General features: G+C 40.9%; 1 protein-coding gene across 5 annotated transcripts in view; it reads right to left on the bottom strand.

The window, feature by feature from the left end:
• The window catches only part of taok1a (TAO kinase 1a), a 188,057-nt gene that overhangs the window by 50,724 nt on the left and 118,839 nt on the right, over positions 1-18,494 (bottom strand). For all 5 annotated transcript variants that reach the window (XM_038814331.1, XM_038814333.1, XM_038814334.1 and 2 more), the window contains 6 exons: positions 12,536-12,637; positions 11,980-12,025; positions 9,601-9,697; positions 5,367-5,480; positions 418-509; positions 81-174 (listed from right to left, as the gene is read on the bottom strand). In XM_038814331.1, the coding sequence (XP_038670259.1) occupies positions 81-174; positions 418-509; positions 5,367-5,480; positions 9,601-9,697; positions 11,980-12,025; positions 12,536-12,637 (545 nt within the window). The remainder of the gene's footprint in view (positions 1-80; positions 175-417; positions 510-5,366; positions 5,481-9,600; positions 9,698-11,979; positions 12,026-12,535; positions 12,638-18,494) is intronic.

Raw genomic sequence — 18,494 nt, forward strand, 5'->3', positions numbered from 1 at the left:
CTTCATCTACTGAGAAGCATTTCTTAACCTGCCGTTATTTATGATTTAGAAACGTCTGCTTCTATACAATGTGCACTCACCATTCATTAGACTGAAGGGCAGGTGACTCGTTCTGCGCTATATGGTATAAGGCACTCATTGCATTCATATTAAACAAAGGAGGTTTTCGCTCCGCTGTGGGAAAAATAGCAGAAAAGTAATCAAGATTTCAGGACTGATAACATATGAAATGGTAATTTTCAGAGAGAGATTTAAGGTTTCATTTAGAATATAATTACAATCATTTTAATATTTTCACCATCATTTTAAATGCATTGAAATAGTTATCAAGCACAATTGATTATACTTTGTGATTATAGTGTTTTCCTCAGGCCATTTTTAATTGGTTCACAATCTTACTTAACTGCAGCGATTTACCTAATTCGATGCATGTAATTCCCAAAGACCAAACATCTACTTTGCCATCATACTGTCCTTCATCCATGGCAAGGATTACTTCAGGAGCCATCCTATTTCAAAATATTTAGTTTTAGTTTGATTAATTTGCATTGTAACAATGATAATTTTATTGATGTTGCCGTTATTATACTACTAACAAAATTATCACTTCAAAAATTAGAATGGAGACATTAGGCAGCCATTTATGTCTGATGTAAGTACTAATACTATTTTCAACCCAACACCAGCATATTTGAAATACAAGCACTTAAATAGTATTCATCCAGGTACTTTGGTTTGAATGCAACGGAAATAAAAATACCCATGTTTTCCATTCATCAAAAGGTTTATGCTGGAATTTTCCTGCGGTTCTTGCTGGCGGGATCTTACGGTCCCAACAAAGGCAAACACTCACGGCCCATCCCCAGGCAAGGGTGTGTGTGTGTGTGTGTATATAAAACGGGATTTTAAATGGGAATTTAAAATTGTTTACTTTTTAATTCTGTGCTATTGACATTCAATAATATCTATTAATCATGATGCAGCAGTGACTCAGCACTCCGGTTTGAAAATGGTAAAGTCTGATTGTTCAATTTTTTGTGGCTATTACAATTCTGGATCAGACCCCAACAGTGGCTAGGACACTGGATAGAAACCCCAAAATGTTATTTTAATTTTGTAGGACTGTGAGGAAAGGATACCTCGCTCCAGGAGTGATTGCACTCAAAATAGGGATATGGTATATTAAAACATACTTCATTACTAACATAGTATTAAAATATCAAAAATAGCTTACAATTACCCCATAAACAACGCTAATCAATACAGTGACGCAATAGCCCTTAACTGCTATCCTTACTTCCACTCAAACAGAACCATCTCAGTTCTCAATCCACTTTTAAATACAGTCAGCACTCAGGAATACTTGCTGTACAGAGATATCTTGAGACTCCATTCTGAAAAAGAGGAATCTTTTGAGATTGCTTTAAAGAAAGAGACCTGAACCTGTCAGAACAATGCAGGATTTCTAGCTAAAGTCAACTGCACTACCTGCTTTTCAGCAAAATGCCCAATACTCTAGCTCCTCCCATTAGTTACATCAAAAGTTACAGGGGCAGCACGGTAGCACACGTGGTTAGCACTGTTGCTTCCCAGCACCAGGGTTCCAGGTTCGATTCCTGGCTTGGGTCACTGTCTGTGCAGAGTTTGCACGTTCTCCCTGTGTCTGCGTGGGTTTCCTCCAGATGCTCCAGTTTCCTCCCACAAGTCTCAAAAGGCATGCTGTTAGGTAAATTGGGCAGTCTGTCATGTGAGAGTACCTTTAAGAAATGAGTGTTTTTTTATAGAATAACTGTAGTAGGTGTACCTTTAAGAAATGGGTGTTTATTACTGCAGTGATGTCAGATTGTGGGTGGAGCTGGGCTGTCTGTCAGCGTTTAGTTTCACTTTTAGAAAAGCTTGGGTTTGTCTTTTTTTGGTTTCATTTCAGTGTTGGAGCTGCAGTCAGCCACAGAATGTGCTCTCTGCCATGTAAAGACTATCTCTTGATCATGTGGTGAATTCAGAATTATAACTGTTCAGTAGTGAATTTAAACCTGATGAAGTCTTATGGATGTTAAAAGGAAAGTAAGGATTACTTAGTGTTGTATTCTTTGGGGTTGTATTTGAATTAATGGTTGCTAAGATGTTCAGTGTTTGTTTTAAAAAGGTTAACTTGAGTTTATAGAATAAACATTGTTTTGCTTTAAAAAATACTTTTCCATTTCTGCTGTACCACATCTGTAGAGTGGGCCCTCTGCTCCCCATACCACAATCTATTAAAAGTTGTGGGTCAGGTGAACTCCATGATACACTTTGGGGTTCTCTAAACCCTGGCCCATAACAAGTCTGAATTCCCCCTCTGTGTACCCGAACAGGAGTCAGAGTACAGTGACTAAGGGGTTTTCACAGTAACTTCATTGTAGTGTTAATGTAAGCCTACTTGTGACAATAATGAAGATTATCTTACCAAATTGAAACACAATGTCTCCAACTATCTACTCCCTAGGGAACCCTCTTAATCCAAATAAAAATCCATTAGCCCAAGCTTTTAGAATGCTTTAACTGCATCTCTGGCTCCCAAAAAACCTAGCTAGCTGTCTTGTAAACCAGAAATTTTAAAAACACTACGACAGCAGTCGTACAGACATTAACCCAGACTTTTAACCCTTACTGCACCAAATACGTATAATACAATATATCTGAAATTCCTACATTCATCACAGTGGCCTTGATCAAAAGGACTAACGCACGAGTACCAGGTCCTGAAAAAATAAAATGCTGCTACAAACAATATTTGTTTTGTGATGTGGTAATTACATTGATATTTTCACTTTAAAATGTATCTCAGCAATGTTGTTCTAACTTACTCCTAAATGCAGATTTGGCAGTATATCCAACAGGCATCAGCAGCCCCTGGTACATACACTTTATGTGCAAGGCTGGAAAATTAATTTTATTTGGAGAAGGACAGTGCTATATCAAAGGCATGCTCAATAAAGGACCTAAACAAATTCACAGTTACCTATCCAAACTCTGCATGTGGATTTTCCAGCAGGAGTTGATGATAATGGGAAGGAGTGTAAAGTTGAGATCCATTTGCCCTCTTATAATGTAACATCCCTACCATTGGCTCAACTGGAGCCATTTAAGTTCAGACTGCCCACGAGTTTAGCCTGGAACAATACTGTTCAGTACTCTGTTAGTTTTGATATTTAAAGACTGAAACAGTGAAAGCTGTGCAATCTTATCCCAGTTTATTAGTGTCGAAAAAAAGAGAAGTTTTACTTTGACGGTTTAAATATTCTCAAGAGGTTTTATTTTTATAGACTACATATTGCACCAAATTTATGCTCTGACTTGTGACTTGCAGCATTTTGCTGCAATTCTATCAGTTGGTGAAACCACCATGAGTATGTTAAGTACTTGCACCAGCAAACAACAAAATAGCTGTTGAAATGAAAGACAGCATTCTGACTTTAAACAATTAACTCGTGAGCCCCTATCATCAGATGGAAGAAATGGACAAAGCTGGATTCTGTTTGAAACTGCATTCTGTATTAAGAGAATGCCAGAGAGAATTTTTTTTTTGCTATTGCAAATGTAACTGTAGCATTCAAAATAATGCTGCGCATCAAAAGCTTCCTTTTTGGTTTTGATTTAATGTTTAGAAATGCCATTGACACCTGCTGCCTTCAATATGAGTTTACATCTACACAGGGTTGCGAGTTTCTGCCATGGATCTTCATGTGCTCAACAGGCTGATTCTCAACCTGCAGATATTTGGGCACATCGGATAGATGACCCATAAGATAAGTGACCGGGGTGCAAGGTTGGCTTCCTTTTCTTCGATGGAATGACACCCAACCTCTTACCCCTTCCGAATTTCCTATACGTAGATGAAACGTTTACCATATTTGAATCCACAACTGCATGCAAGACCTTCCTCACACACCTAAATGTGCGTCATCCTCCACTCAAAATCACCTTTGAAATGAAGCAGTCAAATGAGCTCCCTTTCTTCACCATGCTAGTTGAGAAATCTGTTCTCTACTAGTCTACGCATTAATATTCCTACAGTTCGGCATGCAATAAAATTGCCTTCTCAGCAACCACCTAAACAAGGCCCGAGCCATTTCCACACTCTGCAGGTTTGCTGCTGAAATAGGGCACATCAAAGCCATCTTGCAGGATTAATGGCTATCTTGATACGATCATTACTCACTGTATATCACACAAACGCATGAATGGGCCTGAAGGCCGTCACTTTTGGTTCTGAAAAGTGCCCAGTATACCACAGATTACCCTGGAGGGCTAGGTGTCTCAAAAGCTTGAGCAACAGATGAACCTAGCAGTTGGATGTCATTAGTTTGCAGTAGGAACAATGCTGCTGCTGTTGTCAAGCCAAAAAGATGTTTTGCCCATCACACAAATGAGCAATGTGGTGCATGAATTTCAGTGCCAGTGTGATGCTGGGTATGTAGGTTGTACGTCCAAACAATTGGTGGATCATATCACAAACCACATCCCTTTGGCTGTTCACAACAGGCAAAGTACTGACTGCACCCGACCAGCCCGTGCTTGGAAAACTCAAAACAGTGACCAACATTAAATGTGATTCTGTGATTAGACAACACTGGTTAACAACCCTGATTATGTGAATTATACTGCAAATTATTTTTAGATAATCAGTTGGGCTTGCAGTGTGGTTCATTTATGCATGCGAGAAGCCACATATATTCACATACAGGGCTCTGCCCATTGCAGACACGTTCACACATTGCATCTTTTTCACCAAACGAAAATCTGGGGTACAGTATTTCCCTGGTTTATTGCCAGGAATTGAATTGTCTTTCCTTGGTTACAGCTGGACAATTCTTGCGAGGTATCGACAAAAAACTTTGGTAGCATGTCTCTTTATTTCAGCAATACTCTACTTCTTTCCTTTTCTGTCAGCACTTGGCCTCATTTTAAATTCTGGTAGAACGCTGCACATAACCTTGTTTAATTTGGAGACCGTGGAATGCTGTCACTGTCCATAAGATCTTGATGGTGATCAGATTCAGCTGATGTGCCAAAGCATGGTGACCAGGATCACTGCCACTGAAGCATTCTTCTGCCTTCACAGCCAGAGAGAGAGACACAAAGTCTTGCTTTGCCGTCTCTACCTTTCAGGACATTTTGGACCGCACTGTTTGGCACCTTCCTCTGACCTTGCCGCCAACGGTGACCCTAATGGAATAAGGAGCTCCCAATGGCTTCGTTCAGGGGGCTGCCAGAATGCACATCAAGGTAGCGATTATAACTGGATGCTTCCTTTGATGATTTGGTATCCTGCTTATGACTATAAATGATACATTAGAGACAAATGATTATGAAATGTTTCTTACCAATATGGTGTTCCCACAAATGAATTGGCAGGAGATACTATGGAAGCAGATCCAAAGTCAGCGAGTTTCACTTGGCCTGGTTCTGTCAGGAGGATATTACCTGCCTTTATGTCTCTGGTTACAAAACAAGTAAAAATACAATTAAGCAACAGTCAACAAATTCAGCAGTCAACTCAAAATATTGTTCATGTAAGCTGTATCAAATAATGTAACGATAATCATACAAGCTTCATCAAATACAATTTTCTCAATATTAACAATTGTGGCTTTAACAAATTTATTTAAATGATACATCGCCAAAGAATATCAGGCAAAAATGCAAACCGGCAAAGATCCTATAAAACACTTTTGAAATGCTTTCTCGATGTTTTGCCAAATGCCATTTCTGGATAAGCATTTAAAAAAATAAGAACAGCTTCCCTTGTTGTAATAATAAACACCAACAGAATAATCTTGCATTTTCTGGGTTTTAAACTTTTCTATAAACGTAAGCAGATCACGATCCATATAAACAAAGCTTTGCTTATTGTCATGCTGGAAATATACTTCAAACTGGGGTACTGGCAAGGTGAAGGACTCCTTTTCAATGATGTAATAGTTTATTTGGCACGGGCATAGTTTTAAAAATAAAATATCCTACTGGCCCCTCTGTTCCTGCCTCGTCGTCGCAGTGTCCCGAACCCCCAGCTCACTGGCCATTTTAAAAGTACGGGGCAGACAACATCTGTTTGCTTATTAATATGGCTCTCAACTTCTCAAACACTGCTTGGCAGTCTGCGACCACACCACTTATGCTGATTTACCCAACACATTGGTTAAAGGCACCTCTAAAATACTCAAGTTTTGTACAAATTTCCTATAGAATCCACACATATCTCAATTTCCCATTTGGTTTTGGGAACAGGAAAGTCCATTAATGCCCTTTGGTCGTTCTGGGCACCACTTGCCCCTGTCCCACCACATGGTCTAATTAGGTGACTTTGCCTTGGTAAACCTGCTTTTGACCAAATTATTACTGGCCTGGCCAACTCCAGTTGTTTGAATAACTCCTCCATTTGCTCCATATGTACATTCCAAGTGTCACTATACAATACCACATCGTCCAAGTAGACCATAAGTTAGACACTTCAGCCACTGCTTGGGACATAAGCCATTGAAATGTTGCTTACATTACTGCAAAGAAGTTACTGTGAAAAGCCCCTAGTCGCCACATTCCGGCGCCTGCTCGGGTACACTGAGGGAGAATTTGGAATGTCCAAATTACCTAACAGCACGTCTTTCGGGACTTGCGAGAGGAAACCCACGCAGACACGAGGAGAACGAACAGGCTCCGTACAGACAGTGACCTAAATCGGGAATCGAACCGGAGACCCTGGAGCTGTGACACAACAGTGCTAACCACTGTGCTACTGTGCTGCCCATAAATTAAATGCCCTAAAAAAGGTTTCTATTTTTTCTTCTAATTTTGGAAGGGCCTGTATGAACTTAAACATATCACCACTTGGTTCCATTCTAAGATAAAGCTCCCCTCGAGTTCCTGGCAGCTCCCTTTTAATTTCCAGGTGCCTTAAGCTGGAACTCTCTCTTTCTCTCTAATGGGGTCTCCTTTCTCTCTCTCTCTCTAATGCAGTTTCCTCTCTCTCTCTAATGCGGGTTCCTCTCTCTCTAGTGCGGTTTCCTCTCTCTCTAGTGCGGTTTCCTCTCTCTCTAGTGCGGTTTCCTCTCTCTCTAGTGCGGTTTCCTCTCTCTCTTAATGCTTTTTCCTCTCCCCCTCTCTAATGCTTTTTCCTCTCCCCCTCTAATGCTTTTTCCTCTCTCTCTCTAATGCGTTTTCCTCTCTCTCTCTAATGCTTTTTTCCTCTCTCTCTCTAATGCTTTTCCCTCTCTTGCTAATTCCAAACTCTTCATTTCAATTTCCATTTGAAATTTCGATCTCTTTCTTTTTGCTGCATCGCTTTTAAAAAAAATAAATTGAGTACCTAACTCATTTTTTCCAATTAAGGGGCAATTTAGCATGGCCAATCCACCTACCCGGCACATCTTTGGGTTGTGGGAGCGAAACCCATGCAAACACGGGGAGAATATGCAAACTCCACACGGACAGTGACCCAGAGCCGGGATTGAACCTGGGACCTCGGCGCCGTGAGACAGCAATGCTAACTACTGTGCTACCGTGCTGCTCCTGCATCTCTAATTGTTTCATTTGTAACTGGATTTTAGCTAATTCTACTGATTGTTGCCATGACCCCAGCTGTGTTTCTGGCACTTCTTTCAAATTCGAATGTTGAGCAAACAGTTCCTTAGACATTGATAAGAACGGTACCATCACGGAAAATCCTTCCTCCGACCATCTCAGGGCAAACGTAACCTTCTCCAGGCTCAAAAATCCCTGTACGCCCCCATCCACACTGCTGCTCCTGGCAGCGCTTCCGACCCCAATTCAGCAGTATCCTTCGCTGGACAATCAAAGAGGCGAAGGCCATCACATCAGTCCTTATTCTTTCCTTTGTCCGCCCCCGCAGCTCCGACACACCGGATATCACTGCCATGGGCATGGTGTTACCCCAAACCCCTGCACCTCCAACAACTTAAACACCCCCACGGCCCCAAACCCCTCCAATTTCTCACACCCTCAGAATATTTGGGCACGGTTTATCAGCCCTCTCCCACACTTCTCTTCCACTCCCGGGAAGAATCCACTCATCCTCGGGCACCACATAAAATTGTATAAGACTCATCCTCTGGCATGAGGAAGTCGTGTTACCCGGCGCAGCACATCGCTCCATATCCTCCATCTCAATTCAATCAATCCTTAGCTCCTCTTCCCATTTGCCCTTAATCTTATTCACCAATGCCTTCTCTTTCTTTCCCAGACATCCACAGATATCCCGAATCTTCCCATATATCTGGAATTGGCAGTTTTTTCTGAAGCATATATTCTGGTAACAAAGGGAACCCGGGTAGCTCTTTCCATATAAAATCCTGCACCCCGAAGTATCGAAACTCACTTCCCCATGGCAACTCAAATCTCTCTTGAAACTCTGCCCACTCTGCAAACCGCTCTTCTAAGAACAGGTCCCTCAACCGTCCTACTCCTTTCCTTCGCTAAATTTCATACCATCCCATCCGTCCTACCGGGCACAAACCTGTGGTTCCCATACAATGGGGCCAGCACTGGCCCCATCCCAACTTAAAGCGCTTCCTCAGCTGGTTCCAAATCTTTATCGAGGCGACCACCACCGGATTATTACAGTACTTTCTCTGGGAAAACTGGAGGGGAACAGTTAACATGGCTCTCCGACTCGACCCCTGGGGGGGGGGCGCAAGGTAGCCCACCTCTTTAGGTCCCCCTTGACCCCCTCCACCAGCCCTGTTAAGTTTCATCGTGCATCATTTCCAAATCATGCAAAATCTGGATCTCCAAATACATAAACCGAACATTCGCAATCTTGAACAGCAGAGCCCCAGTTTCATGTTCCTTCCTAACCCATTCACCGGGAAGACCTCACTCTTTTCTACATTCAGTACCCGGAGAAAGCCCCACATTTTCCTCACAATGTCATAATCCTTCCCTTGCTATCCAATGTATACGCTACATACAACAAATCATCCACATACAACAACATCCTGTGCTCCCTACAGCCCTCACAATATTCTGCCACTCTGAGGCCTGGAGCGCAATTGCCAACAGCTGTATTGCCAGTACAAACATTAATCTCTCTATGGAGCTCAAAAAATCTTGACGCCTCCCCTTTCGTTCGGACATTCGCCTTGGGGGATACATGGAGCAATAGTATCCATGCCACAAACGTCAGCCAGAACACAAACATCAAGGTCTCAAATATATAATGCCACTCAACACGATCAGAGTATAAATTTAATCTTGCTATTAATTTATTGGAAAATTGTCATTACAGTCCTTTAACAGAAGTACAACTGTAATTGTGAGACGCAAAAGAAATGCATCAGTATGCGGAATGCATTGTTTAACATATAAAACTTTCTTTTCAATCTCTAATATTTTCCTTGCTAAATATGTAAATCGACAATTTAATTGACACTGATTTCAGATCAGTATTGATAAAGTACGGTATACAGCTGCAAGCCTCTAGTTATGCTGCCTCTGAACTATATGTTGAGCTTTCATTGACGCAAACTTGGTATTGAAATGTCAGCCCAAATGTTATTTTTTAAGTGGTGTCATCTTGACCAGTGTTCCACTGCATCGGCTTACCTGTGAATCATGTTGTGGGAATGCAAATAGGCTAAACCCTGGAGAGCACCATGAGTAATGGCTGCTATCTCAATTTCCTGAAGTGGTTTCTTATGAACTGAAATGAAACAAAGCTTAATAAATGTGCTATAAGGGGAACATTAAAACTGTAAACTATAATTGGTATTCCTTCCTTATTAAAATCAATGATGAAGAACAATTCACAAAACATTTTCTTCAATTTCAATGTCTTATTAATTACATTTTAATAAGGCTCAGGGATAACACTCTGCCAAGTGTTCTGTAGCAATCTAAGGCTTCAAGGTTTTCTTTACCTGTGCCTGATAAAAAGGATAAACTGACTTAATTATCCAAGGTACTCATAAGCGAGAGAAGGGAGAGGGGTGGGTGGTGGTGGGGGGGGGGGGGGGGGGGGGGGGGGGGGGGAGAGAGAGAGAGAGAGAGAGAGAGAGAGAGAGAGAGAGAGAGAGAGAGAAAGGGGAACAGAGTGCCAGAAGCACAAAATCTGCTAATTAAACATGTACCCAAGTATGAACATCAACATTCATGAAAAGTTAGGAAACTCCTATTTGAATGTGTACATTTGAACCAAAGCATTAAGAAAATTCATTGAGCATTAGTGCAAGTCAAATAGATCGCTATGTTTTCACCTTTATTTTGTTATCTGTGAAAATAGCGCAACCTGTATAGAAATTACCTTTAATTTCCTCCATGGAGGTAGCTAGTAAGAGTGGAATTGATTGCCGAGGTGGAAAATACAACAAAGTAATTTTCAAGTTGGGGGGGAATTGAATAGTCTCTGCACAACTATTGTTTTCATCGAATTAGAAGGCTTAAAGAATTTATTACAAAAAGAAAATATTTTGTATTTATTTTAGAAAAAAATTAAGTTACATTTGGATGCATTGAACATGGTGAGTTCAATGATGTAATACTGAACAACCGTAGTTGGGAGGTCCCAACTTCAATACTTTGTGTACACCGAGTTAGCTCATTTCAACTTACATGATATGTAAAAACAGAAAATAACGTAAACACTCAGCAGACCAGGTAGGTTCTGTGCAGAATCATTGATCTTAAAAGTTAACTTGGTTGCTCTTTCCACAGAAACATCTGACCTACTGAGGGTTTCAGCATTTTGTTTTTATTCGAGATTTCCAGCACAGTGTCTCCTGCTGAAAGATTGTGTGGGCAATAGATGAGCTTCCCCAGCTGTGATGCCACACTCTGGGCGCGATTCTCCGCAAATGCGGAGAGTCGTGAAGGCTGCCGTGAAACTGGCCGTGTTTCACGGCAGCCTCCGCGCCCCCTCATGGGACCCGATTCTGCTCCCCGGTCGGGGCTAGCAGCGGGGCCCCATGAACCTCGGCATCGCAGGCTTAGCGAACTTCGCTAAGCCGGCGCGCCAAGGTTAACAGCGGCTGACGCAAACGATGACGTCAGCCGCGCATGCGCGGATTGGACGGCTCCAATCCACGCATGCGCGGATGACGTCATCACGCATACGTGTGAAACCCGCGCATGCGCGGGCCGTTATGCCCCTCAGCCGCCCCGCGGACTGATCCAGCGGGGCGGCGGAGGAACAAAGAGTGCGCGGGGTTCGGACCCGCTGCCCGCGATCGGTGGGCACCGATCGCGGGCCCATGCCACCCTTGGCACGGCCGTGGTGCGGTCGTGCCAATCGGTGGCATGGTTCTCCAGAACGGCACTTTGCGGCCGTTTTCACGAACTGTGAGAGCAGGTGTGTTGGAGTTCGTGAAAACGGCCGTAAAGGCCTGGGAAATCGGCCCATCGGCTAGGGGAGAATTGCTGCTCGCCGTAAAAAACGGCGAGCAGCGATTCGTGTCGTGGGGCAGCCGTGTTGGGGGGGGGGGGGGGGGGGGGGGGGGGGGATAGCGGGAGGTCGGGAAAAATGTCGGGAAGGCCCTCCCGCTATTCTCCGACCTGTCTGTAGTTGAATAGCTTAACAGCATTTAAGTTGAAGTTTTATTACCATCATTGTAATGATGCAGAAAGGGAGAAGAAAAATAAAACTGGAAGTTAAAAAAATGCAAGACAATATACAAGATAGGTCTTGTGTAACTAAATTCATTGCTCAGGCTATACTGGACCATACTAAATTTGCTGTTTGTAAATAAAAGTTATTTTGGAAATGCTGAACAAAAATCTGAAATCGAGACACTTTAGAGCATAAGAAATAGGACGAGTAGGCCATATCGCCCATCAACACGCCTTTGCTCTGTTCTATTTGATATGCAGTGAAATTGAAAAATTGAAATTAAAGTTTCAATTGCTTGAATATTGTCCAATATTACACAAAATATTTTCTGCATGTACTTGAAAGGAACACCTTCCAAGCAGAGAATGGAAATGTTTTACCTTCTAGAAGATCTGAGGCAGACCCTAAACAGTACTCCATGACCAGCTGCAAAAAGAGCAAACAGTTGATAAAACTATGTTTAAAACAGCTTACCTATGTTAAACAATATTTGGATATTCACAGTTCTCATATTGGAAAGAAAATTAGGATGCCACAGCTATAATTATACAGCAAAGAATGTACACTTGATACATGTTTGATAAATTGGAAGTGCACCGTCATTTCCACTGATTTAAAAATCATGTAATGTTTTTTTAAAGTTTCATTTTGATCACTGTGCGTCATCAATGCGATAAAGCAAATAGGCTAAGGAGATTTGTACATAAATATTTATTTTTTACATTAAGAATTTGTAACCACATTTGTCCTTCTAAACAAACCGTTCCAGTATCAAAATTGCTGCTTGCAGATTTTGAAGCCCGTTTAACAGAAATTTGGCTACAAGATTTGAAACACGATTTTGGATAAAATTAATAAGGGGCTCTTAGTTACTTCATTAATATACAGTGGCGTGCAGGTCAGTTTGCATATTTGTAAATAAATTACATTTCTTACCCAGGCTGTATGTTCCCTTAGATAACAACCTTTGTATTCAATACTATTTGGATGTCTTAACTTCTGTAGAAATTTGACCTCTTTGATAATATCCTGCCATTTCTGTAAGAAAATTTTGTAATCGTTAGCAAAATTTAAACATATTTTTGAATCTGTTTTTTTTTTAATTGCCAAAAGAATAAAAGATATTGCATTGGATTTTTCAGTACAGGAGAGAATATCAACACTCAGTTGATGTTAAACAGTTTATCCGTCAGCCACGACTGAATGCTGCATACAAGCAGTTAAAGGTAGAAATCAGGATTTTGCCCCACTCTTCAAGAAGCTTCACTACACTGGTTAATCATAGCTTTGTCACTATTTTTCCTGTCCATATACCTCATGGTGTTGAATACTTCCATCAAGTCTCCTCTCAGCCTTCTTTTATCCAAGGAAGGCAGACACAACTTCTCCAATCTATCCTCTTGGAATGTCCTCTGTACTCTCTCTCTCTCTCTCTCTCTCTCTCTCTCTCCAGTGCCTTCACATCCTTCCTCAAATATGGTGCGCAGAACTGGAGACTGTACTCCACATGGGGCCTAACTACTAGTGTCTTGCACAAATTCAACATGACTTCCTTACTCTTGTACTCACTGTCCTTATTAATAAAACCTAGGGTTAATTGCTCTCGCAACATGCTCTATCACCTTCAATTACTTATGTACATATACACCGAGGTCCCTTTGTTCTTGTACCTCCTTAAAAGTTTTGGGCAAGTGGACAACATTCCATCACACTCCTGACCTAGATGTGGAAAAGCTTTGGGGAATTAGGAGATTACCTATTCGCCACAGAATGCCCGACCTATTAGCCCAGTCCAGTTAAACTCCTGGTCAATTATGTGCTGGTGTGGGGCATTGAGCAATGGCAATGGCACTACAGGCAAGATGTGATCAGTACCCAGTGCCTTTGCTGCATCCAGATTGCTTATCTGTTTATTGATATTATATGGAGTGAAATGGATTGGCTATGGACATGCATCTGTGATAAACAGGAATTAATGTCATGGGAGTTTTGATAGCCACCTTAGGACAAGGCGTTGGTTTAATGCTCAGTGGAAAGACAACACCCCTGACAGTGCACACTCACTCAGTATTGCACTGGAAGTGTCAGCCTAGATTATGTACTAAAATCGCTAGAATGGGACTTGAAACTCAAGCTCTAATTCAAGAGGAGAGTGCTATCAACTGAGTCACAGCTGGCAGAAGCAGAAACGTATAAAATTTTAAGTCGCATAATATACAATTGTCAGGATGATCAATGTCATGACAATGCTCACAGATGCTGACCAACAGGCAGATAAACTAACCATTTTGAATAACTAGCTGAAAACTACCAATGGAAGGGTTGATATTTTACAAGGCACTGAGATTTCACTCGCAGAGGCCTGAAGCAATGCAGATCAGGAGCAAAGGGACTTCAATTTTCCTGCTACAAAACAGGATGCTTGGCCTTTCAAACAAGTTCAGCAAAGTACGGTTTAAGTATATGCAAAACTCAAGTTCTCAAGGCCCTGAAGACAATGTAGGCATATGATGGCAAAATGTACTGGATAGATTTCTAAGAGACCATGAACAATTTTAAAATTAAGTTTAAAGAGTCTTTGGCAAATTTTTGAAGTTTATCTCAGCTGCTGATATAACAAAGATTTTTAGCACTATGTGGTGACTAAACAAGAAATCAGCTGAAAAGGTATTTTAAAAAAGCTTGGGTATGTTTTTCATTGGTTTTCCCTTCTCCTTGTTTAGTTCATTAGCAGCCTTTTGCTAAATGTTCCTGTTTATTGCACTTGCTTGCTCTTTTGTTTCTTGGTAATCCACTTATCCAGTTGTGGTTTGTTGCTTTTGTCTAAATATATTTTTACCAGTAAATTCAAGTGTTACATGAACTTGGTGCATTTTTCAGTATAATGGGCCAATCAATGTTAGATGCAATACTTTTCAAAATCTATAAAGATATAGTTAATAAACAGACTGTATAGTTTAAGTCCTGTTGATGCCATTTCAAAAATGATTACATCTACTTTATTTAGAAATTGTGAAAACCACATTACATGAAGTAAATGATAAAGTGCACTACCCCAATACTTGTAATGCAATTGAAAATATTTTTTTAATTGCATCCCTACTTGACAATAGAATAATACTGTTTCTGCATTGCCTTTAAGATTATGTTTGCTGTTGGGGTGACTTATAATATAAATGAGGTGCAGGTCCAGAATTTCACAAACCAAATTTCAAGATACTACTATGTTTTTCTGAATATTGCACTTCAATATTTAATGATGATCTCCAAAGATTTTTAGAGCTGTTAATTATTCCAAGTAGATTTAGGTAATAGTACTTGTAATGACAGTGAAATTCAAAATCACAGAAGCAAGCATGTGAATTGCAAGAAAGATCATTTTCTCTTGACCATTTTCAGCAGCATGTCGATCTTCCTACCACAGAACCATCAAGTCTACTGTCAAATCATGTGCAATAATTTGGCATAAATTGTAAATTCTGATGTAAGGGTTGTTACTCAAAGGATACCACAGTAATCCAGGAAAGAATCCTGCTATTGTTATTGAAAAGACAACTATCCCAGATGCACAGCGAGTTTTGCTCATCAGTTGCATGCTAGCAACAATGGATTCCTTTGGAGTGAATTGGTGTTGCTAGTTACTCAAAAGTAGCATGTATCTTTCAGTGACAGTTAACTACTCATTAAAACACTTCAATCTTAAAATATTTAGATTAAATTTAAATTAATATTTAAGGATGTCACAATTTATTTTGGATGTGCATGACCTGGGCAACTCACTTATACATGTATCTTTTGCTTATAGTTCTGTATACTATTGCAATGTTTTTTATTCCTCCACAATCTTACAATTTAACGTGCAAGAATCATCCATTTACATTACTCCTTTCAAGGGAGCTTTGATCGGTGTCACAACAACCACAGCAGCAGTCAGTTAAAATTTGTCTTAATGTTAGTACTGACATCCTCAATCCAAGGTTAACATGATTAGAGCAATGCCAATTAGAGGCACTTTCTGCTTGCGATCTAATTTTTTTGCATGAAAATAGAAATACAAACATGCTAGAATTAATTTGATACATTCCTTCCACAGCTGTTATGAATTCTTAATTTTATCGAGACTTTTTTCCGCATTACCCTGCATTTTGCTTATGTAGCAATTGTAACCCATTCTGCATCCTTGAGAAAAAAACTGTCAACCTTTATACCAGAGCTTCCCTATTATAAAATTTTAACCTCTAGTTAAAACGTGCTCAAAAAGCCAGTTAGTTCAAGAAGCTGGTTCCCATCTGCAAAGTGGGTGGTGAAACCTTGTATTTTAAAAAAAAAATAACAACTTACATTTATCGGGTGCCTTTAATGTAATGAAATACACCAAGGCACTTCATAGAAGTGTTATAAGTATGACACTGAACCACAGATCAGGATGTTAGGACAGATGGCCAAAGGTTTGGCCAAATCGGAAGGTTTTAAGAACCATCTTAGAACAGTACAGCACAGAACAGGCCCTTCGGCCCTCAATGTTGCGCCGAGCCATGATCACCCTACTCAAACCAATGTATCCACCCTATACCCGTAACCCAACAACCCCCCCTTAACCTTACTTTTTCTAGTACACTACGGGCAATTTAGCATGGCCAATCCACCTAACCCGCACATCCTTGGACTGTGGGAGGAAACCGGAGCACCCGGAGGAAACCCACGCACACAGGGGGAGGACGTGCAGACTCCACACAGACAGCGACCCAGCCGGGAATCGAACCTGGGACCCTGGAGCTGTGAAGCATTTATGCTAACCACCATGCTACCCTGCTACCCCAAGGTTCCTTCCTCTTGAAGGAGGAAAGCAAGGTAAAAAGACAAAGATGTGTAGGAAAGGAATTACAGAGCTTGGGACTGAGTCAACTGAAGGGATGGCAATAAACGGTGGAACAATTATGGTTGGAAATACACAAGAGGCCAGAATTATAGGAACGCAAATATTTTGGAAGATTGCAGGTTGGTAGGGAGGGACATGGCGGGATTTGAAAACAAGGATGGAGTTTTTTTTTTAAAATCAAGACATTACTTGACTGGGAGGCAATGTAGACCAGCAACCACAGGGGTAATATGGGACAGGCTTCAACAATTTAAGACACGGGCAGCAGAGCTTTGGACGACCTCAATTTTACAGAGGTTGGGAGATGAATGTAAGAAATTGTCGGGGTTTATTTTTTGCAGTAATGTTATTAAACTTGGGTTATGCCTAGTCAGTATTAACTCTGTAATTAAGGGGTTACAAAAGTGAGGGAGGTGGCCAATCGGCCCATCAAGACTACCTTGTCCCACTCCTCTCCCTTATCCCTGTAGCCTTGCACATACTTTCTTTTCAGACAGCAATCCAATTCACTTTTGAATTCCTCTATCTGATCTGCCTCCACCACCCTCTCAGGCCTTTGTTCCAAACTCCAATCCTCCTCTAGGTGAAAAGGATTTCCTTGCATTACTTTTATTCCTTTTACTAATTATCTTCAATCTGTGCCCTCTGGACCTTGATGCTCTTGAATGGGGACAGTTTCTCACCATTTACTCTGTCCATGCCCCTTGATCTTGAGTAACTATCTTCTTTTCTCCAAAGAAAACAAATCCAACCCCTCAAATTTATCCTCATAGTTACCATTCTTGCATATCTTCTTTGTACTATCTACAATCCATTTAAATCCTTGCTAAAGTGTGACGCCCAGAATGGGATGCAGTACTCCAGATGAGGCCTAACAGGTACCTTATACAAGTTCAACATGGCCTCCTTATTCTTATACTCAATGCTCCGATTAATAGAGCCTAAGATACTAAATGCTTTATTAACTGATCTCACGGTGCCTTTCCACCTTCAAAAACCTATGTACTTATACACCAAATCCCTCTTTTCCTGCACTCCTTTGGAACATTTCCTTTTATTTTCTATTGTCACCACATATTCTTCCTGCCAAAATAAATCTCCTCACACTTCTCTGCATTGAACTTCATCGGTCACTTGCCTGCCCAATCCCCCAACATGTCCTTTTGAAGTTCAAGACTAACCCCATCACAGTGAACAATGTCTCCAATTTTTGTATTATCGTTAAATTTTGAAATAATGCCCTGAACACCAGAATCTAAGTTGTTAATATATATCAGAAAGAGCAAGACTTCCAACACTGAGCCCTGGGGAACTCCAAGCCTTCCTCCAATCTGAAGAAGAACCATTTATCACTGTTCTGTTTCTTGTCACTCAGCCTACTTGCCCTTTTATTCTATGAGCTAGAATTGTGCTCAGAGGTCTGTTGTGTGGTGCTGTATCAAATGCCTTTTAAAAATCCATATACGCATCAACAGTGTCGTCCTTATCATCCTTCTCTGTTACCTTCCCAAAAACTCCAGCAAATTAGTTAAACATGATTTTCTCTCAACAAACCCTTAATGTACTGCAATTGTCTACATAACTAATGTTTTTGTCCCCAACTATAGTTTCCAGAAGCTTCTGTACCACTGAAGTTAAACTGTCTGGTCTGTAGTTGTCGGCTTTATCCTTGCACCCCTTTTAGAACAAGGAATATGCATTCACAATTCTCCATTCCTCTGGCACCACTTGTGTCCAAGACCGGAAGATTATTAGTGCCTCTGTAATTTCCAATCTTTCCCTCAGCATCCTTGGATGGATCCCATCCAGTTCTGGTACCTTTTAAGTAAAGATAGCCTTTCTAACACTCCACCTTCTCATTTGTAAATCCTCCTAGTTTAACAGCTACCTCCCCTCTCGTAACTCACCTTGGGTACCATCTTTTTCCTTTGTAAAGACAGATTCAAAGTACTTATTTATTGCCTCTACTATTTCTCCTGCCTCCCTATTGAAGTCCTTTTTTATTCCTAATAAGAC

Source organism: Scyliorhinus canicula, chromosome 12 (genome assembly GCF_902713615.1).
Source record: "Scyliorhinus canicula chromosome 12, sScyCan1.1, whole genome shotgun sequence".
In the NCBI taxonomy this organism is placed as follows: Eukaryota; Metazoa; Chordata; class Chondrichthyes; order Carcharhiniformes; family Scyliorhinidae; genus Scyliorhinus; species Scyliorhinus canicula.